Source organism: Podarcis melisellensis (assembly GCF_964234715.1).
Source record: "Podarcis melisellensis genome assembly, chromosome: 5".
In the NCBI taxonomy this organism is placed as follows: domain Eukaryota; kingdom Metazoa; phylum Chordata; class Lepidosauria; order Squamata; family Lacertidae; genus Podarcis; species Podarcis melisellensis.
In genome coordinates this window covers 62,557,156-62,580,729 of record NC_138537.1, presented here as the reverse complement: position 1 = coordinate 62,580,729, position 23,574 = coordinate 62,557,156, and the positions used below count along the sequence as shown (strand labels likewise).

General features: G+C 37.7%; 1 protein-coding gene across 7 annotated transcripts in view; it reads left to right on the top strand.

Annotated features, from left to right (window-relative positions):
* IDE (insulin degrading enzyme) overlaps positions 1–23,574 on the top strand; it is a 49,798-nt gene that overhangs the window by 5,217 nt on the left and 21,007 nt on the right. For 6 of the 7 annotated variants that reach the window (XM_081911624.1, XM_081911625.1, XM_081911621.1 and 3 more), the window contains exons 2-12: positions 7,940–8,124; positions 9,118–9,325; positions 10,459–10,628; positions 14,545–14,667; positions 15,389–15,501; positions 15,869–16,031; positions 16,938–17,030; positions 18,431–18,522; positions 19,101–19,181; positions 20,212–20,315; positions 22,546–22,648. In XM_081911624.1, coding sequence (XP_081767750.1) covers positions 7,965–8,124; positions 9,118–9,325; positions 10,459–10,628; positions 14,545–14,667; positions 15,389–15,501; positions 15,869–16,031; positions 16,938–17,030; positions 18,431–18,522; positions 19,101–19,181; positions 20,212–20,315; positions 22,546–22,648 — 1,410 coding nt within the window. In that variant the 5' untranslated portion in view covers positions 7,940–7,964. Of the gene's footprint in view, positions 1–3,390; positions 3,525–7,939; positions 8,125–9,117; positions 9,326–10,458; positions 10,629–14,544; positions 14,668–15,388; positions 15,502–15,868; positions 16,032–16,937; positions 17,031–18,430; positions 18,523–19,100; positions 19,182–20,211; positions 20,316–22,545; positions 22,649–23,574 lie in introns of those variants that run through there. The other variant, XM_081911623.1, reaches the window with a different exon arrangement.

Genomic DNA, 23,574 nt, shown 5'->3' with positions numbered 1-23,574 from the left:
TAAAATGAGTTCTACAGAGATTAAAAAGAAGAGATAATTATGCAGACCAGAGCAAGGGCAGGGAGTCTTATCTGGTTTTCTGGGATAAAAAATTATACTTCAGATATATCAAAGGTTGAAGGCATTGACAATCAGTAAGATCAGGAGCTCTTGACCCTTTATTTTGTGAGGAAAGAGAGGTATCAGGTGAATAGATCTGGTTATTATATCTGCTGGATGGAGTTCACAATTCTGTAGAAAAACAGTGACCTTTGAGTGATGCAAGATAGTCAGCTAGGGATGTAGCTGGATCATTTTGGGCTTCCTACTTGTTTTGATATGAGATAGCAATCTTTCTCTTCATTGTGCAAAGAAAGTCCTACGTGCTGCAGTAAATTAACCTTTCAGTTCAGCTCTTGCAGACCCCTGTGCACCTCACTGATATTTTCCCATTAAGTTATTGCCAGAGAACATCAGGCTTTGTGAGCATCTGCTTCTGTGTTGCTGCACTGTGCATGGTATGAAAAAACATCTTTTCGAAATGGACTGTTGTGTATTTTTTCCTCTGTCTTATTCTCACTTCGGTGAAACTTCTCTGTTTCCTCTTCTAAGCATGTTAATGCCTGTTATTGCCACCAAATAATTTTGTATATGATGATTGAATTGGGGGGGGGCTTGTAAGCCATTAAGCCCAACCCCTTGCTCAATACAAGAATAACAGCATTTATCCTTCCTGTTATTCCATTTGAGCCACTTCCTGTGTGGCTACCCTTTAATGACAGCACCTGAAATGCCAGAACTTTGTACAGCACTTGTGAGGGTTCTTATTTCAATTAATGTCATTATGTTCATAATTTAATTTTAGTTTATTGTGTTGTATAACACTATGGGTCCTCTTTATTTCTAGAAATTATAAACATAGTTTATCATTACTGAAAATAAATGCTTATGACAGAAGCATTCCTCTAAATCAGTGTTTCCCAACCTTGGGCCTCCAGCTGTTTTTGGACTACAACTCCCATCATCCTTAGCTAGTAAGACCAGTGATCAGGGATGATGGGAATTGTAGTTCAAAAACAGCTGGAGGCCCAAGGTTGGGAAACACTGCTCTAAATCATTCTAAAAGCCTTTATAAACAGCTTGGGAGTCGTATGTGTTTTTGTGTGTATCCTTTCTGTAACTCCTTCCCACGCAATTGTTTAGATCTCAGTTGCAAGCCACTTTCATCATAAAAATGTTCTGTTGAAAGCAACTCAAACTTTGCATCCGTGATGTGTGCCATCGTACAACATCTCCTCTTTAATAGTACAGTATTAACTATTTCAGAACTGGTTATTATTGAGAATCCCCAGGAAGTATAAAGATACGCTTTATATATCTAGATATATAAAGCAAAAAGATATACAAGTGGTGAATTGGGGGGGGGTGATCATATTCTTGTTTAGAAGAATGCTTATTGTTAATGAGCTCTGGTTTGCCTTGCACAAGCTTAGGAACTAATTTGATGAAAGTCATTTCCCTGTTGAGGTTGTGAGAAGTGTCACTAATATATGGCATGTAAGTAATGCGTTTCTCTATAAAAATATCCAGGAGGCAGAGAGAGAGGGAAGAATAAGCCGCTATACATCCAAACTGTATCTCCATAGGAAAAGTCCTGTTTTTAATTGAACTGGAAATTAATTGATCTCATTATCTGGGTTATTCCAGGTCAGTGTTTAAGCTGCTATAAATATAGATTACTCAGACTGTCACATGCTAGTTCAATACTTGTTCCCAGAAGTATTATTAGGTACCACCTTAGCAAGTGCATTTAGCTTCTGTTGAAAGTATATTCATAATTATGATGAGTTTTTTGTGCCTCTAACAGCTGCATAACAGGTAGAATTTCAACAGATGTAGCTTTCTGAAGACTATGTACCATTGCTTGGCAAATTTGTTACATGTCAGAGGCCTAATAAAGACACAGAGCCCTTGCCAGGACAAAAAAGTAGGAACTGTGAAAGCCAAGGTGTGTGTTAAATTAGATGCATAGGAAGCGCAAGTAGGGATGAGTCATGCTTTTGCTGTAACATGCAGAAGGAAACAGATTCTTACCTATAGTGAGATCTATCAACTCTAGGATTCATTTTCTTTTCTGCTTCTATGTAGCATTTGAACAAGAACTAAACTCGGGATTCTAAAATAAAGCAGACAGTTATCAATTTAAAAACGTCATGACAAAAGCGGGATTCAGGGAGATGCCATTTATACATTTCTGGAGGTACTTTTGACTTAGATTTATGAATTAGGTAGAGTAGAGATATTTGTAGCTGAGTTTGTCAACACTATGTATGTAAAAGTCTTTAAAACATCATAATTCTTAAAGCGTTTAATCCTGGAAAAAAGTGACAAGTCTGGCCTGTTGTTTAACGTCTGTTTAATGACTTCGATGAAGGAATTGAGGGGATGCTCATCAAATTTGCAGATGACACCTAACTGGGAGGGGTAGGTGATGCTGCAGAAGACACAATTGGCATTCAAGATGACTTCAACAGACTGGAGAAATGGGCCAAACTAACAAAATGAATTTCAATAGGGACAAATCTAAGGTTCTGCACATAGGCAGCAATAACCAGCTGCACAAATATAAGATGGGGGACACTTCGCTTGACAGTAGTACATGTGAAAAGGCTTTAGGGGTCTAAGTAGACCACAAACTTAACATGAGTCACTAGTGATTTCTGCATAGCAGGGGAGTTGGACTAGATGATCCTTGAGGTCCCTTCCAAGCTTACAATTCTATGATCTATCTCACTTCCTTGATTACTAGATATAGCCAGTGACTTCCAAACAGTGAACTTAGTAGTTACAGAGATTTTTAAATTACTTGGGGTAAGTAGCAGGTGGTGTAGTGTCACCACCAACATGTAGTGCCCTCATGTTGCTGCTGCTTAGCTGGAGGACTATTGGGAGGGAAAAGGCAGTAGCAAGGGCAGCATGGTACAAACACACCAGTAAGAGCACTGTACCAACATGGCTTCACCTCCTGGTTAGAGCAACAACTGACCAGAGGTCAGGTGAGTGATGGTACTTCACCACACCACTTGCTTGGGACATGAGTGATGATGCAGATGTGGTTGAAGTCTGACTGTGGAGATAATGGGGGTGACACTGCTAGATCTTTTTTGTGTTGTATCACATTGAACAATATAAAAAGTGTGACTTAAAACTACTGAACTGTAATGTATTTAAATAGATCTGTACATTGATAAAAATGCCTCTTTTTCATTACTGAGAGTAATATGTAAAAAAAAAAAAGCTTGTTATTGGCTGATGTGCCTTTAAATGTCACTATTACTTTAGGAAATATGTCACAATATCAGCCCCCTCATCTTCACTCCCTGTCTTTAAGAGTTTTTTTAAGGTCAACAAGGAATGTGTATAAGGAGGACTAGGCTAAAAACTATGTTAGGGAATGGACTTGGTTATTTTTTATTTGTATATGATAGTAGTGAGTTTTAATGAATTCCTCCAAAGCTCTGAATGCTGTCTTCGTTATAGAAGAGGTGAGAAGTTACATTAACCTGATTGCCATTTGGCAGGACTTGTGCAGCTGGTGAATTTTATTTAATGAAAACATTGGCTTCTGTGGGTGTCATGCCTGAATTTGTCGGTTGTGGGAATTTCTGACATTGTAGCCATTTGAATCCTTCTGCTCTACCTTGTGCTATATTTTGCAACATATTGTTCATTACAGGCTTTATTACTCTAATTTAGGACTCATCCTTAACTGTGGATCAAAAGGTAAATGTTGTTAACTGTTCCATAATGTCAGCATTGAGGCCAATCAGCCAAAGCAGTACTTTATATACAGCTTCTTAGCTCGAGTATAAATTGGGAAAGGCCCACAGCTTAAATGCAAAATGCACTCTTCTGGTTGCTATCTGAGTGAAAAACATGACTTGGACGCATTCTGTGGACCCTTTCCTCTTACTTCCAGTCCAGTGTCTGTGCCTCAAAACATTTGTATGCTACTTTTACTAAGCTCAGTGCACTTTGCATTAAAATGAAAAGCAGTACTTAAAATCTGATAGAACATAAAAGCACAAAAAACCACAACCTAATAATAAAAGTCATACCACTCCAAAGCATCCTATTTATCTTCTGTCTACTTCATGTAAAATACTTTGCAAATCCCTCCAGAATGCCATCAAGACAGACTTTTTTTATTTAAAAAAATCCATTTAGGAAGTTATTCCAGAATCTCGGAGTGATAACAAATGAAAGGCTGGCTTTTAGCTGCTCATTTCACTTCCTGAGGAAATACAGAGCAGGACTTGATCTTTTATCGTTACACCATAATACAGAGACAGGTGGTCCCTATTGATGAATGCTGGGTCCAGGCTGTGCATGATTTAAAGCAGGGATAGGGAGCTTGTGGTCAACATGACCCATCCCCATAGTCGGGGATGATGGAAGTTGTAGTCCAGAAACAACTATAGGGTCACAGGTTAGCTTTCTCTGGTTTAAAGGGAAGCACCATGATACTGAATTAGGCTCAGAAGTTCTCAGGAAACTAGTACAGTTCCTGCAAAATTGATTAGATGTTAATCACCTCCCCATGTTCATCAGGAAGTAAGCAGTGATATTCTGTACTAGCTGTAGCTCATGAGTCATTTATGAGGGCAGCTGAACGTAGTACACATTGCATTACTTGATTTTCAAGGTGATAAAAACATGGGTCAGTGGGGTGAGATCTCATTGATTTAAATAGTTGCAGAGTCTGTCCAAGACTATGCCTAGGCTCCAAACATTAGATGATTATGTGCATAACCTTCCTCCAATGCTTTAGGGTTATTTACTCACATCTCTTCTGACTTGTCTGGATACAATTAGTTTGGCTGACCACATCCACACCTTCTATGTCACAGAGCAAGCCAGGCAGCAAATCACACAGCTGAAGTTAACTCTCAGTCTTCACAGATTTAGCTGAGTACTCCTTGTCTTAAGTCTCCTCCTCTCCAGGGCTTCATGCAAGCAATTGGAGACTTTGCCTGTGTGCAGTCTGTCTGCTTTGCCCATTTTATCCCTCTCTTGGTTCTGTGAGTTGGGAGGGGGAACTTGTAGCAGGAGAGGGAGACACCCATGACTCTTCACCAGCCTGACTCATCTCTGCCTTTTGACCTCCCTTCTTCTACTCTCCAGCTTCAGCCTCTGATTCTTGACTTCTTTCTGCCACACTCTCCCAACTCACTGAGCCCTGTTATCCCTTCAGCTTCCAACATCTCAACTTCCCAGTCTTCTCCCTCTGACTACTCATCGTTGTCCCACTACCATTCTTTGGGCTCTGAGCCTTCTTCCCTTGGTGGCTCCTCAATTGGTCCTCCGAATTACTGGCTGTGACATTCTAGTCACTGGTTCAGAACTAAGCGATTCCTGGACTGGGTGGTATCAATATATGAATGATGTCTCACCTCAAAGTCCTGGATGGTATGTACCAACGGTTTCATATAGATGTTAAAAAGCATTAGTGGCAGAGTGAGGCTTGTGGAACACAAGTTAGTTCCTTTTATGCTCCACTGGTCACTCCAATACTAGGTCTCAGCTCATGTCCACAATCTTAGCTAGGAAATCAGCTGGGCAGCTGGTGCACTGTTGAACTCCGAACTTGAACCTGAATCCCAACATAAGCTCCATAGAGTCCGACTTCTGTCTGAACTGAATACCTATTCAACTCTCAAATATGACATCCGTGTATCATATTGGCTCTATTTCCTTCTGTTCTTTTAAACCCCACTAAACCCCTACTTTTTAACTATTATTTCTTATTAATTTATCCTACTCCTCTGTTACTGGAGCAGTTGTTGCTATTACAGGCTTTCACTTCTACAGCTGCCTGATCCCTCGGTTTGATTCTTAATTGTGCCTGTCTGCAACCTCTGCTCTTTGGCATGGTATCTTTTGACTATTTTTTCTTTGGCTTGTCTTGTTGACATCTGCTGTTTCATAGGTTAGCACAGTTCTCAATGAGGGATGAGGAAGTCTATACAGAGCAAGATGAACACCTTGATTTTAGAAATGCAGTGTGCTGTAGCTGAGATCAAACTGGTTTGCATAAAACATCAATGTAAAATGTTTAGTATATAAGTGAGGGCTATGGACTTTGATAGTGTCAGTAGACAGTGGAATTTTACTATGTGGTTTAACCCATGGTCAGTATGAGATTGATTGGAGAACATAAAAATATTTATGCAAGTAAGTTTATTTTTATTTATGTTTCTCTATTAAAATGTTTAAAAATATCCACTATTCCATATGGATGGATGTCCTCTGCACAGTTGCATGAGAATTGACTGTGTGGAACCCAAAATGCTTTTTGTAGACCTTGCTAACTATTTGGGGTGTGCGATTGTGATGGCTGAACGTAGTCTTTAAATATGTGGTCTGATTTTGGCCTAGATATGTAATATTCCTTAAACACACTATTCTCTAGTACTTATTTCGCCTTCCTCTAAGCCTTAATTTTTCACATTCTTCTGTTACTTTTTTTTTAAAAAAGTAAATAGCACTGTTCCCAAAATTCTATGCTGTTATTTTTCCTTTTGAAGTTTCTTTACTTTTGTGGCAGTAACAGTAATGATGGAATAGCTTTGTAGTTTTATCAAATGAATTATTTAGAACAATCGTAATGTGATGCTGTTCTGCTCCAAATAGCTAATACACTTTGTATTTGTCTTCAGTGTTTCAGCCTGGTGGTGTAATTGCCAGGAGACACTGGGAACAAATCATTCAGCACTTTAGTTTGCAGAGTACAAGATACTTGGGTGAAAGAGGCGAGAATGATCTAGGAACTGAAAAGGGACCTTGTTAACAGGCTGATCTTGTGTCTTTCTACTAAGAAATAAGTCTCATAGTTTTCAGTTTGGCTTGCTCTTGGGTAAGTGTGGATAGAATTGCAGCACAAATGCATTTTTATTTGGCAGGTTGCAGAAGGCATGCTGTTCCTTTTAGGCATATATTTTAAATATATATTTATATGCTTTACATGAAAGCCAAGAAACAGGAGACTGTATGCAAAGGCATGACAGAACAAGAAGCTCTTGCAATGATGCCTGGTACCTGGAATATGTGCAGGGATGGTTTTATTATTTTTCTATGCTTCTTCTTTTCTTTTATTCCTATTTTCTAGCTAGATCAATGACAGGTCAGGAATAGGGTGTATGTAGCATGAACAAATACAGGAAATGCAATTATATTTATTCAGTTCCGAATAAGGGTGTAGTCAGGTAAATAGCCCAGCATGAATGACTTCACCTTTCATGTGGGCTTGAATTAATTCACAGAATCACAGACATTGAAGTAAACTGTTTTTGGCTTGTCATTGGGAGTGTGGTTGTGACATTTTGAACCTGCTTGGTCAGTTCATTTTGGCTCTCTAGCATTCTATATTCACTGTAAAGCAATTCATCATGGATTTAAAGAGCTACTCATTAAATCTACTCTTGGCAGATGAAAATGATGTTATAAACTAGGCTTTACTGCATCATAACTGAAAGAATGCTTTTATTTAGACAAGCATATGTTGATTTTACATTGCACCTTTTTTCAATATATAGCCAATATTATCAGTTAGTGAAGGCTGACAGCAACTATATTGTTACAGATAAAAAGGAAATAAAGTACAGGCTTTGAAATATTATAAAATAGATATTAATAAACTGGATTCACTGTGACCATTATTAGGCCAACTTGTTATTGCATGCACTCAGAGCTGTTCTACATTTGAAGGAAGTAATATAGCTGTAGTCTATTGATTTCAGTGAACTTAAGTACGCCTTACAGTGTTGGACTGTGGACAATAAGTTTTTGATCTGGACCTTCTAGAGTTGAGTGTTCTTGAGTTGCAGATGCGTCTCCCCCTTTTCTTTCTTAGGCTATTTGAACTGAGATATCGCTTTAACTTCTACTGCTTTTTTTTTAGGCTTCAGCAAGCAACACACAACAAAATGAGTCATCTTGCTATTAAAAGAATAGCAAATGATATTATCAAATCACCTGAAGATAAAAGAGAGTATCGTGGGCTAGAACTGGCAAATGGCATCAAGGCAATGCTTATCAGTGACCCCACTACAGACAAGTCTTCAGCTGCACTTGATGTACACATAGGTATATGATCATCTATAATATATTGTAACTTGGTTTTGCACTGTAATCTAATTCAAATGCGATAACTTTAAAAAGAATGGTTTACAACCTTCTACATTCTACACTGAGGCTCCAATCCTAGTTTTGCTTACTTGGAAGTTGACATTATTTGGAAGTGCACAAAACTCCATTGAACTCCCAGGAAGATGTGTATAGGTTAGCAGTCTTACAGTGCTGGCTATCCATTTCTATTCAGAAGTAAGTCCTGTTGAATTCAGTGCAGCTTTCTCCCAGGTAAATGGAAGTAGGATTGTAGCCTTAGCCAGATTAGCCTCAGAAGTTAGGTTTGTCATAAAACTGGCTGTATAAATTACTTGTTCTAAAGCAGGTTTAAGTTTTTCAAGGATGAATGATGGAAGAACTCAATTTATATGCTCCATATCCTTCTGCGCTTAAGCTCCCAGTGTGTCTGCATATGGCATATGGCATGTCAAATTAATGGCATATGGCATGTCATATGAAAATTATTCCTTGTGTAATATGTTTGAGAAGTCAGATAGTAGGCCTAAAAATAATGTATTTGCATGTTAAGCAAACATGAAATTAGAACATGGTTGTTACTAGATGTTCTGATTAAAAACCAAAAACCAAAATGGTTACATATGTATGTCCTGCTTTATCAAATATCTTTTCTTTGTAGTTTGAAGTGCTTGGGGTGCTCACATAAACCACTTGCCTCTGATTTCCAGCTAACACCTTTCCTATAGCTTCTCTAAAGTTAGTATGAAGCAGCTGTATACTAGCAGATGCATTCCAGCCTAGCTTTTCTGCAAAGGGAAATGGAGCTATATAATTTCCTAAATATTTGCAATCATAATCAGTAAGATGATTTCTCTGACCCAGAGAAAAGTGTTAAAATGTTGATTGTTCTGGATGATTTGATTGCTTTATACTGAATTTGTGTATCAGCTTTTAAAGTAAGACTCTATTTCTGCCCATTTCTCCTATTCATAGGGTCATTATCTGATCCCCCTAACATTGCTGGGTTAAGCCATTTTTGTGAACATATGCTTTTTTTGGGAACTGAGAAATACCCAAAAGAAAATGAGTACAGCCAATTTCTCAGTGAACACGCAGGAAGTTCAAATGCTTTTACCAGTGGAGAACACACCAACTTTTATTTTGATGTATCACATGAACACTTGGAAGGTGCCCTGGACAGGTGAGCATATCTATTAATGATTAAATATATTGGTTTGGTTTTGTCTTTCCAGCAAGCACAATTAACATGGGAGTCCTACCAGATGATAACATTATTTAGTGTATTTATTACTTCTACTTTTTCATAATAATGACTTTAATACAATTGTAAAGACTAAATTACTGAAATACTTTAAACATCTTGGGAATAACAGCGATAAAAGAAAACATATGGAATGAGCCCTTGCGGTAGTATATCAAAATAGGTTTTTAGTGAGGAGAGACTCATCAACAGTATGGCGAGTGTCTTAAAAACTTCATATGGTTTAGCATTTTGCTGTTACTTTACATAGCCATGAAAGTGTTGCATAGGAACCTCACATATGTTTGTTCTATAAATATATTCTGCTTACACTCTCAGCATATGTTGCATATTTATCAGCTGACTCTCAAAGGCTCTTTGTGGAATTTTATATTTGGTGAAAATAGGGATATTCAAGCTACTGCTGCACGCTGTATATTTGATTTTACTTCACAGGTATGTCTACTCAGAAGTAAGTTGAATTTGGTGGGGCTTACTCCCAGGTAATTTAGCATGTTTTTTTCCCAAAGACAAAATAATTAACAAGTTGCACAGCCCTCACTCATGTCATGGTCTGTGTCCTTTTACTTTTTTTTTTTTTAAAAAAGTTATTTGGTTCATGTTGAGGGCCAAGGAGAGGCATAGTAACGTTCGCTTTGGTGATTTTGGATCTGTGTAGATCAGGTCCCAAAGCTCTATTTTCATAGACACACAGCAGACCTCTGCTAAGGAAACTTTCAGTGGCTAGTTCATAAGACAACAGCAAGAAGAAGCAGATCTGAGGTAGCAAAAAGGCAGCTGATGGTGTCTTGCTCATAGATTGTGTCCTGTCTGCTAAAAAGGTCATTATAGTAAATTGCACTAGATTAGAACACCCACTTGGTGATGAGACTACTTAGCAACAGAGTGGCTCCAGGTGAACAAAAGTTTTAATTAAATTGTGGGCAAATCCTATCCTGTACTGATAATAAATTGTGTGCTTCTCCACACTGAACATGAATTTCATATGTTAAACTATCAACAATGTAATTGTCGAAACATTGATTTGGGAAATCTGACTTTTTTTCTTGCAGGTTTGCTCAGTTTTTCTTGTGCCCTCTGTTTGATGAAAGCTGCAAAGACAGAGAAGTGAATGCTGTTGATTCTGAGCATGAGAAGAATTTAATGAATGATGCTTGGAGACTATTTCAGCTGGAAAAGGCTACTGGAAATCCCAATCACCCCTTCAGTAAATTTGGAACAGGTATTTAATCTTCCATTACATTTGCACATGATCTGCTTTTGATTGGGGAGTCCCTTTAAACTGTGCTGTGCTGTGAGGCTCCAAGGCATTATTTTATATTGGAAAAAAATATATTATGAAGCAGAATGCCTTGTATGGCTGGAAGAATGGATCACTTTGGAAAAAGCAGATTTATTAGACCTGGAGGGCTTTAACAACAGGTATAGATAGCACGCCTACCTTGCATATGAGAAGATTAAAGTCAGAGCTGCACCCCAATTAAGTACTTCTGGGGAGAAATACATGAGGAGTTGAAAAAAATGCTTAAAATCCCACTAATGAAAAAACCAGAGGCTTACCTACTGGGCCTATTAGGGAAAGAAATACTGAAATCGAAAAAAATAATTTTCTTATACGCAACCACCACAGCTAGAATAGTAATAGCACCTAAATGGAAAGCTAAAGAATTACCTACCAAGGAGGAATGGATTTTCAAATTAAATGAATATTTAAAATTGGCTAAACTAACAGCATCCATACGACAGCAGTCAAATCAAAAACTGAAAAATGAATGGCAATGCTTTGATGACTATATGGCAAAATACTGCTCCAGAAAAGACATGCTAATATGCTTAGACTAAGAATGTAAATGCATCAAAACAATAAATTATCAGTGACATATGTATGTATATAGAGAAAATAAAAACAACCAGAATGCAATGATAAGGGTAAAATTGATTCTAGAGAAGACGAGTAGTGGTGGAGGGAAGTTAAACAGGGTGGTGGGTTCATTTTATTTTGTTTGTTCTTTTTCTTCTTTTTTGGATATTGTATAATGATTTAATGTATAATGATTTAATGTTTCTTTTCTGTTATGTATTTTTTTCTCTTTTTCTCTTAAATTGTATGATGGAAAATCTAATTTATTTTTTTTAAGAATGTGTTAAAATAAAAATATGTTGTATGGAAATTATTTGATGATGTAGCCTTTACACATGGTGGTTTACTGCATTTGATTCACCTTTAAAAGCAACTGAGAATGTGTCACATTTATTTAACAGAATTTATATACCAGTTGATAATTACAAAGCCTATAAGTGGTTTACAAGAAGTATTAAAATTACCAATAAAAAGCAGTTTAAGAATAAATACTGCAATTAAAAACATTTAAAAGATAATTAAAATTAACAGTAGACTGAAGAGAGATTAAAGCATGTCAACATCTACATGGATGGGCTTGCGTAAACAAAAATGTTTTAAGCAGATCATAAAAGAGTACTTGGGTAGAGAGTTTCAAAGTGTGAGTGCTGCCACACTAGAATAAATACTTCTTTATAAGTGTGGAAAAAGTATTATATAGCTGTACCGGTGGAAGAAACCTCTCTCAGCACTGCTTCCTAAACCAGAAAACAAAGCAATTCCTGAGAAATTTTCTAGAAAGATATTGTGGTTGATGCCACAGTAAAGTTCAGATGAATCAGTGTGTTTCACTTCCCTTGTCTCTTTTTCAGCATAGATCATCCACCCTTCTGATTGAAATGTGCTTTGAATCTGTGATAGCAGAAGGTTTAAGTCTGGTTAAGTGAGAGCAGCATGCAAGCTCTCACTCCTAAGGTTTTATTCCGTCCGTTTTTATTACATCGGTATTACCTCTGGTGAACGTATTAGGTTTAAAATGGTGGCAGCAAGATCCCTTTCTGATAATGGTCACTTTTTGTCTTAAACATGATTTCAAAAACTCTTATTTTCAAATGTAGTTGCAGTCTTTAAAATAAAAAGAAAGAAAACAGAAGCCTAAAGAAGTATAGCAGCACCAGATACTCTGCTATGTGAAGTGCAGATGTTAAGTCAGATTCCACTAACCTAGTGTGCTAGCGGAAGCCAGTGCAAGGACTCCAATTAGTGCAACAGGGCTTTCCTCCCCCTCCACAACCCCCAAATCTGCTCTGGACGGTCAGGATAACAGGGCATGGGGAGGAGAAGAGAGGGGGGATCATTCTGTCTGGCAAGCAAACAGGAAAGTGCAATGTTGAATTATTCTGTAAGGGTGGTAATTCACAATGAAAGTGTGCGGAGACCTGAACTACTGTGCATTCATCATAAATTGAATAAGACCATTTGTTTATGTATCTTGAATGGTTTTTCTTATTTGTGCTTGTCTATATTCATTACTACTATTTGTGAATTGAGCTGATCATTCTTTAAATCCCTGTTCTCGTTATTTTTAGAACATTATCTTCACCTCACTTATTTTACGATTTCTTGCATTAAGCTTGTTTTCATAACTACATTTTGTCAACCCAGAATGCTGTGTTTTAGCTTTATTTTGCATAGCAGCAAAGTTAGAGTCAGCTAACTGGAAATTAGAAACTCTACTTTTGATTTTCCTTTTTCACTGCCTGAAAAAAGTGAAGTAATTTAGAAAATAATTATTGATTAATAAAAACTGGGAGATAGACACTGGCAGGCAGCCCATTTGAAGTTGTCACATGATGTCAAGTGACTGACATCCACCCTGACTTTAACCACAGTTTCCTAAGTCGGGTATCATGGGGAAACTATTTTAATTATCCCGAAAGTCTTATCTAAGGCCAAGGGTGGGAGGAGGAAGCGCTTGAGCTAACTGCTCATTTCTACTCCAACAAACCATGCTTTGTTGACTCAAGAACACTCTATCTGACGCTGGCCTGAACACGTCCATGAACTATGAGGATATACACTGCATTTGTTGTTAGGCACAACACTAATTGTATGATTAACATACCTGTATTTCTGCTCTACACAACCTTTATATTATGGATATCAGAATAGGTTTTGCCTGTTATCTTATTAAGCAAAACCCAGCAAATTAGTGAAAATGTATAAAAATGGGTCTAATTTATTCTGGAGGTGCCCCAAGATGGAGGGAACCCTGATCCATATGTGGTGGTCATGTAAATATGCTGGAGAGTATTGGGAAATGATCCACACAGAATTAAATAAGATTCTAAAACTCACGTTTCTCAAAAGGCCAGGGGCCTTTCTATTAGGGATAATAGGTGATGATATTCCAATTCCAAAAAAGGCACTCAGTATTTTTCTGTACACAACCGCTGCAGCTAGAACAGTATATGCGAAAAAACGGAAAGAAGAAGAGATACCCACGATGGAAATTTGGCAAAATAGATTGATAGAATACATAGCATTAGTAACCATGACTGTGAAACTAAGGAATAAGGATGAGATAAAGATAAGAGTGGAGGTGTTTTGGAGATTATTTTAGAGGGTAAAATATACAATTTAATCTACAAGTAGGAGTTGACATATGAGCAGCAGATAACATCAAAACAGGAAGACTTGAAATGATAATGGTGAAATATCAGGATATGCAGTAGATCAAGATTTCCCTACAATGTCACAGAGAGATGGATTGGGAAGTTTTAGGAAAAGAGATAAGTGATGGATACTGTACAATGTGTGTATAAAAGCTGTTAAAATTGCGTAAATAAAAGTTTAGAAAAAGGATTTGTAGAAGCAATCCCTTGAGAACACAATTCCAGATTTCAATTCTCCTAACTCCAAGCTATTCAAGCTGAGCCACAAATGGTCTTGCTGAAATCATGAAAGCAGGAAATCCGATAAACATCTTGCACTCAATAGAAGTACCATCATGTGATAGAAATATAAATCTGCATGCACAATGCCCATCATTTGTTGTTATGAGAATAAAGTGAGGGGGTGCGGAGAACCATGTATGCCACCAGAGCTCATTGGAGGAAATGAAGAGTATAAATGTAGTAGTAATATAAAACAATCCAGATGCTGTAATCTGTTTGAGGGATATGTGCAGTATCGCCTCTTGTGATTGCAGGGATTAACAGTTTTTACAGAACTGAGCACATTTACCCAGTCATGGCTCTTATTGTAACACATCCTTCTTTTTATTTATGTACTGTAGGAAGCAAATTCACTTTGGAAACTAGACCAAACCAAGAAGGAATAGATGTAAGACAAGAGTTATTGAAGTTTCACTCCACTTATTATTCATCAAATTTAATGGCTGTTTGTGTTCTAGGACGAGGTAAGAATGCCAAACTTTTTGGGAGCTACTTTTAATATATAATCAATTTACAATGGATTAGCACTGGAACTTAACTCTTTGTGGGTGTGGGTGTGTAAAGAATGCAACTACTCTCCAAATCCTAAACCACAGGTCTACCTTAAATCTGTAGCATTTCTAATATCTACACTTATTAATTTGTAGGATGACTTAAAAAAAATATAGGAAGGGATGTATGTACTCTACAGATTTGTAGTAGAAGTAAAAGATTGTGTGTCTGCTGCAATGAAAATGTCTGTTTTTATATAATGTATATGTTTCTAGCCCTAGTATTTTCTTATAGATGAATCTTAAAATATAAACATGCAGTGATGTTCCAGAACTCAGAACATGGAGGGCAGGCTTCAGTGACATGCATTTCCTAGCATGCTCCAATCTCCGTATCTTTCTTAGTCTCACTGCTTTCTGCCTCCCAGTCTAGACTCCATAGTTTTAATTCCTTAGGAAGATACTTACTGTACACAGAATGCATTGTGCTGCATCAACAGTACATAGACAGGTTTTATTCTGGGCACAGAATTTTTATATTGAAGAATGTGTAAAATGCATTCAGATTTTAGATACTGACTTTTCTTAAGACTGTGCTTATCAAGGCTTTCTCTAAAAGGAGCAATCAAGGATAACATCTGTGAAACTTTTGACCATGTGTAACTTTCTTTTCCTCCCAAATATATGCATACAGAATCTTTAGATGAGCTAACAGGTCTGGTAGTGAAGCTATTCTCTGAAGTAGAGAACAAAAACGTTCCATTACCAGAATTCCCTGAACATCCTTTCCAGGAAGAACATCTCAGGGTGGGTTTATTGCATTGTGACTTCTTTTAAAATAAGTTTTATGTTGTGTTTTTAAGCAAGTCCAGAAAACTACTGTGATAAGTTGAGTAGTGCCATAGCACATCAGAATTACTTGTACAGCAAGACAAATGTATGTTGGCTGGAAAAGGTGTGGGTGTAGGTGTAATCGGTCCCTTCCTGAAACTTCACTAATTGTTCTGCTAGAAAATGCAGTTGAGCAATATTAATTTTATGTTATGGCCTAAGCATGAAATGGGCATATGTGTAATGAACTGTGGGTGGTGGATTTGAGAAGAAAAGTAGCCTTGTAAAGGCAAAATACTGGGTTCAGTTTAAATCTGATTTATTTTGCTTTTTTGTTTCACAGCAACTTTACCAAGTGGTACCTATCAAAGACATTAGAAATCTTTACGTCACGTTTCCAATACCAGATCTTCAGAAGTACTATAAATCAAACCCTGGCCATTATCTTGGCCATCTTATTGGTCATGAAGGTCCAGGAAGTCTTCTATCAGAACTCAAAGCTAAAGGTAAGGTGTGCAGTGAGTTGATATTGAAACCTTGGGGAAATTGCTTCCCTACAGCTCAGCCCCTGAAAAGTAGGAGCGAAGTAAACAAAATCCAAGTTGCAGTTGTAATATTTCAAACAATCCCGCATTATATTACTGATGCTCTTTTTGGTTTTTCCTATCAATGGCTCAATACTTCTTATATGAAAGATAATAAGGGATCTCATTTGTATGCAGTATATTCCCTCTCGCCAGTATTCCATCAACAGGATGACTGTTTGTGATGCTCAGGACATGTTTACCAATGTGTAGCATATGTCCCCCTTGCTCTCAAAATGCCCCGTTTGGGGGCCTGCACCAGCTTCAACTCCAGCTCCACCAGGAGTGGCAAGGGGGCACAGGCATATTGCCAACTGAGCTGGGGATGGAGACTTGGACTGACATAGCCTAGCTGCATTGGGAATCTGCTGAATTCTAAACTGCTCATTGCAGAAGATCTTTACAAAGGATTGCCCCCAATGCACTTAGATTTTGTCTGCCATGCAATGTCTTTCTGTCATTTGGTTCTTTCATAGTATTTCTTTCATAGTATTTAATTTCATAGATGTTAACCAAAGACATATACAGTGGTACCTCGGGTTACATATGCTTCAGGTTACAGACTCCGCTAACCCAGAAATAGTACCTTTGCTTCAGGATGTGAACAGAAATCGCACGGTGGCAGTGCAGCGGCAGCAGGAGGTCCCATTAGCTAAAGTGGTACATTAGGTTAAGAATGATTTCAGGTTAAGAACGGACCTCCGAAACGAGTTAAGTTCTTAACCCAAGGTACCACTGTACCTTCTAATTTTGTTTGTGTACATGAACAACATAACTAAGAAAAAATAAACTATTGTGTGTGAGTTTTAAATATATTCTATTTCACAGGCTGGGTAAATACCCTGGTTGGAGGACAAAAAGAAGGTGCTAGAGGTTTCATGTTTTTCATCATAAATGTTGACCTCACCGAAGAAGGACTTTGTAAGTGGATCCCTTCTTTTATTTTGTGGAGTTTGGATTTGGAGCACATTGATCTAAGTGGGCTACTCTAAGTAGACTTTTTTTACTTCTCCCAGAGTGAGAAATAATCTGATGGAAATCCATACTATAATAGCTAGGTCAGGGACAAATGAATTGGCTTCAAACTAACTTCCCCATCACATGCAAAAATGTAGAGATAAGAACAACCTCACTGCCAAACATTTGTAATTTTAAGATTGTAGGTGGGTTTTTTTAGAGGGTTGAACAAATGATCTATGTGCTCATTCTTAATTCTACAGATTTGAAAATTGTTTTCCTGCATCTGAATACTGCTAGTGTTCGCCCAAATATGAGGAAAGTTCTTAGCCCATCTAATTCTGTTGAAATTATCAGGAAGCTAGTTGGAGGATTCCTAATTGTATATAAAACTAAGCCAAATTATGGCTTACCACAAGGAAGCAAATGTGGGTTCTCAGAGATAAGATAGTGGCTGTTTTCTTTACCTCTAGTGCTACTCCTACTACATGGTTTGCCTTAGCATTACATCTGATCCTGGGCTTATGCTTTATTTTGCTCAAAACAATCCATGAGCTGGGGGCAAGGTTTGTTCTATGGTTTTGCCACTCGTAGTTTGTGCAGGGAAAATAAAACATGAACCTGGATTCAGACATAAAGCTCAGCCATTATGTTTGGACATAATGCTAAGGTCACAGCAGCATAGCAGCAGCAGGATCAGAGGAGGAGCAAAGTGGCCACACTCTTCTATCTTTGGTTGCTCACAATGAGCCATGGTTTGGTTTTGTGTTACGTGCAAATTGGGCCTCTGTTAAGATCATAACTGATCAGCAAGTTTATCTCTCTGGAAATTATTTGTATATCTAAAGGTATCATATGCATGTTGTTTGCTTGATACTCTATATACTTTTACATTAGTCAAATAGATGTGTGAATACTGCATACATTCGGTTTGTACAACTTTGTATTAGTTTAGCCTCTGTCAGACTGAGCTGCTAGTTTTAAGTATAAGGGCTGAACTGGAAGATTGATGGTTGGCAATGCAGTCCCAACCATATCTGCTCAGCAGTAAGTCCTGCTGAATTCAATGGGGCTTACTCTTAGTTACGTGGGGATAGAATAGCAGCCCTAAATGGCTCACCCACTGGAGCAAATAGATCAGGGAAGGGCATCGGAGAAAAGGGTTTCAAACATCCCTGTCTTCAAAGTGCATGCATGGGGCTGCTGATTCGTTTTTTAAAAGCCTTGTACATGCACACAGGAGATTCTAATTGCAGATCTCTTGTGTCATGTCTAGTCTTGGCCCTAAGAAAACTAAAAATGTTCACTTTGTGTTTCCCTGAGAAATTGCTTATGAATGCAATATTTTATCTTTTTCTTGAAAGTACACGTGGAGGATATTATCTTGCACATGTTTCAGTATATACAAAAACTACGTACAGAAGGACCTCAAGAGTGGGTTTTCCAAGAATGTAAGGTATGATAATTGCAACATATTTGAGGTTTTCTTTCAAGTAGTTTTAGAGATTCACACCGGATCTTCTCTTATTTTAGATACCTTAATTAGAAATAGATTGCATCTGTTAAATTTTCTTGTTGTTAAAATTAATTTATGAACTTATGAACAAACACATGACCTACCTAAAATGATGCTATATTTAATAATCCATAACTTTATAAACATAAATTCATCTTATAGAAGATTAAAATCATTATAACTTCCATTTTCTTTAAATCTGCTTAGTTAAGTTCCTAATGTTCTTGAATGCAATCAATTAGTTTCTAATGCTTTTGAATGCAGTTTATTACATACATTGTTTACTTTGCCCTAAATGCTTTGTAACAACTTAAAACGGTTTTCACTTATTCTCTTATGTTTGCCTGCATTCATTAAACCACAGTGCATTTATTCAATTGATTGCTAACTTCAAAAAACAAATAAAATTTATGTCCAAGCTTCATTTCCCATTATCGTTTAAAAATACCATTCTTACCCATCGTTTACAATATGAAGAGTGGCATTGCAGAATAGCTTAATTTTATTTCTTGTTTTAGGATTTAAATGCTGTAGCCTTCAGGTTTAAAGATAAGGAAAGACCCCGGGGTTATACATCAAAAGTTGCAGGGATTCTTCACGTAAGTTGCGAAATTGGACTGAATTTAATGCTGAAATATTTCTCAACATTTCTGAAATGTGTCAAAAGTTGGGCATCAATGTCATTAGGTTGGGGTAAAGCACAAAAAAATTATGCATGTATAGTGATAAATTACTTTGTCCAAGATGAGTATTGCAGGCCAAAAGATGTTGATATGGTACACAATTACACTATAAAGTGGTAGTGACAGCTAATTGTCTCCTCACTTAATAACTCCATGGAAAGACTAGTTACCAAGTGTGGACTGGGACCCTGACTGGTGCTGGATATAGCTGAATAATTTGCACTGTTTCCTTCCAAGCATAACTGAACTGATTATCTGTATATTGATTAATCAGTATGACTTTTACAATGCACAAGCATGCTTACTGGTTAAATGACCTTTCCTGTTCCAGGCATTCTTAGGGCCTGGTCCTAAACATATGGTATTGTCTTATTTATCTGTAGACCTGTTAGGTTTTAGTGTCTTCACATCTAAAGAGCCTTGGTGACTTAGATTGAAGGCAGACTCACCAAAGGTTCCAGTTTGCAAAACAACCTTGGAGACATCTTTGCTTCTACACTCTTTTTTATTTCCAGAATGAATTCATAAGTACTGAATTATTTGCTTTTTGCTGGGGGGGGGGGAGAAGATAGCTTTCTGTTAGAATTTCTGAAAGTAGGGTTTTTTTTAGATACTGCTACATGAACATGTTTATGTTGCTTCCATTCACTTTGAAAACATCCTCCAGGGGTCAGCATTTGCTTCTTTTTATCCCTTATAATATCAACAATTTAGTACAGGTAGCTTTTTTTTTATTAGCTGTGTACCTAAATGACAGTGATTCTTTCTGTACTATGGGTGACATCTAACATTAGTCATAACTCTGAGAAGATCTATTGATTTCAGTGAGTCTACTCTAAGTGTTACTTAGAGTGATAGCCAACTATCTTAGTAACTATATTTTATCACTTTAGTATTATGCATAATGTCTTCGGTTTAAACTAAAAATATCACATTTTTATTGTAGTACTATCCTATAGAAGAAGTTCTTGCTGCAGAATATTTACTTGAAGAATTTAGGCCTGATTTAATAGAAATGGTATTGGATAAATTAAGACCTGAAAATGTCCGGTAAGCTATATTGCCACATCCAATATTTTGTACAGATTGAGATGGAAATATTTTGCAGGTTAAAACTGCTAATGGATTGTAGATCATACTTTTAAATCCAAAAGAGCTTTACACGTGCAAAACTCCTTGAATTAAATATTTAAGTTTTCCTAATCTATACAAAGAAAAATATTTAGCATAGCATGGAAGGAGGGAAGAACACTGCATAATAATTTTAAGAACTGATAGAACCCTTTGTCATATTTACGTAACTAATGTGTAGTTCTTTTGAATTAACATACGATGTTGATAGACTTCATTGAAACTTCACACCCATGTCACTGACTCTTCTGGATGCTTTCACACTAGGGCTCAATTGAAACAATCCTCCAACCCATAGGTGAAGAAATGAAAGGAACAGCAGGCATGCTCTTCCCCTCTAGCGTGATGCTTTTCTTTCTGTTTTATATTTATTGTAACTATAGTTTGCCACATTGGCAAACTGGTCAGTGCTTGCCCTTGAAATCAGAATCTGAAAATGAGATTCGAATTAGGTATCTGATTCTAGTTGTGGCAGGTTGAGGGGCATAGATGACACAAATTGATTATTTGGGAAACTGTAAAGATGATAGTTGCTGCAGAATAGGGACTGAGAGGGAACTTGTGCTTGTAGGATTAACTGGACTGAGCCCAATGCTTCTACTTAAGGAAAACACACTCTTCTTTGTGCAGCTCTTCTTGAGAATCACAGTGGTTCATCGTGGTTTTTACCTGTGATTGTATGCTCACCCCAAATTTGCACTTGGCCCACATACAGGGTCCATGTCAGCAGACACCCCTGACTGCTGCTTAATTCATAGTAATGTATTGACTTGCTCTGTATTTGTCATATGATTTGTAAAACAAGATTGTTGCAGTGGAGTGGAAACACAGTTGTCCACTGGCAACAGAGTGGTTTTTATTAGTGGCAGGTAACCTCTTCCTGCTGTTTTCAATACGATAGACTTTCATACTTGGTGTACGTAATTGACTTATTTTTTTGCTGAAGCCATGGTTCTCTGCCAGTGTATGCTAGAAACACTGAGATAAGCAGTGTTCTCTCATTGCCAGTGACAGAATTGTTACCATAGTAACTAATTTCAAAGGGAAATAAAGCTTCCCTCATACTATTGTATTGTGCCTTGTAGTCATACATAGTGTGAAAGGAGGCTGAGTGGGGTGCTTCATTTACAGCACAGAATCTTCCATCTTGAGATATTATTTGGCAGCCAAGGACAAGGTTAAAATGAAAAATTGCTAGTTATTTCTGTCTCTGATTCAGCCCTATCCTTTGTTTTTAAGGTTATGTTTGTACTAAATGTTCAGACTGATCAAGTGTTCCATATATCCAACTGTCCTATAGTCTCAAGTTGGCTCTTAGGTGCTAGAACAGGATTGATAGTAAATGTTTTCTCTCACATATAATTGGCCAGAGAGATGATAATTACTCTTGCTATTCTGCATTATTTCTCCTTACTTACCCCCCCCCAAAAGCATTTCTTTAAAATTCTAGACCATTTGAAGCCTGGAAAACTGTTAAAACTAATTGGAAACAGTTGTTAAAATGTTGCAGAGAGCATGATCACAAAAGTATGTTGTAGTTTTACCCATTGATGACATTTGCATGGTCTTTTCCTTTGCTTCAAATTTCTGTTTAGAAATGGTAGAAAATGAATTTAGGAGCACCTTGGGTGTGTTATATATGCTCTTAATTGCTGGGAATTTTTTCAAATATTCTGTTAACGTCTTTTTAAAAATACTTGTCATGAGAGCTAGAAATCTTTTATTTTAGTGAAATTTTGCATAGCTGCAAAAAGCAAACTGAGCTTAATATATTAAATCCTGTAAAATACATCCTCTTATACGCAAGTTCAGTGTATAATATCTCTCTCTCTCTCTCTCTCTCTCTCTCTGTGTGTGTGTGTGTGTGTGTGTGTGTGTGTGTGTGTGTATATATATATATATATATATATATAATCTCTTTTATGACAAGGGGTCGTTTAACATAGCCATTTTGATATGGATAAATGTTGCTTTTTGTTTTACTGACAGGACGATTACATGGAAAAATAGAATAGGACATATAGAATTTACAGTATTAATAACAGAATCTTTGAACTTAGTGACCAAGCAGAATTATTTGAATAGTATTTTGGGGGGAGGGGAAGGTAATATGCTTGCTTACGTACTATGTTTTGGTTTTATTTTTTAGGGTTGCAATAGTTTCTAAGTCTTTTGAAGGAAAAACTGATAGAACAGAAAAATGGTATGGAACCCAGTACAAGCAAGAGGCAATTTCTGATGAAGTCATTAAGGTGTGGTGAGAAAGTTGGTGGTAAACTGAATACGTAACCAGTATTTTCACACTTCTTACAATCAGGGTGGAGGAAGGGGGGCGGGGGGGCGGTCCACCCAGGGTGTCGCCATTGAAGGGGGTGACAAAATGCTGGGCGGCACTCACTGCGGGGCCTGCAGCACACCCAAGGCAGGCGTCTCTCCTGGGAGTGATGCGGTGGCTTGAGTGCCCGCAGGCTCCGCACTGCCCCAAATGGTCCGCCCGCCACCTTCCCCTCAGCTGTAGGGCGGCTGAGTGGGAGAAAGCAGGCAGACTCCTCGGAGGCCCCGCGGAGCGTCCTGCCCTGGGTCGCCCCACCCCTGTGGGTGGCTCGCCCGCCCCCACGGGCGGCTGGCCTCGTTCCTGGGCACAGGGCACGTGTGCTGCTCCAGGCGCCCGATCGGCTTGCTCTGCCACTGCTTACAATAAAGTTTATTTTGTGTTGTTTACAAAAGCAACTAATACTGTTGCTTGTATAAGTGTGTCACATTGGTGTCAGTTAATTTCAACTGGTGTTATGGGGGGAAATAGATTTCACTTCAAAATGTGAACCAAATCCTTGAACATCTCTTTGTGGTGCAGCCAATACTGTACATGTTGGACCCTTAAAACACCTTCTCCCCCCCCCCAAAAAAAATTCCTGATTAATAAGCTTTAGCGAGAGAGAAACTGTGTGCAGAGCACCTAGCTGAACATACAGCTATGATCACACACGCAGCTGTGTTTGGAGGATTTGTGTAATATTTTCACATATTGCTAAGAGTGAAAACCAGCTGCTCACATGGTGATACATATTGCAGAAAGCATTTCTTAGTAGTTCTACACAGTGGTTAGAGCATGCACTCTAGCCCTCAGTCAGCGCTATGTTCTAAGTGCTTATGGAACATAGTTAAAAGCAAACTTAAA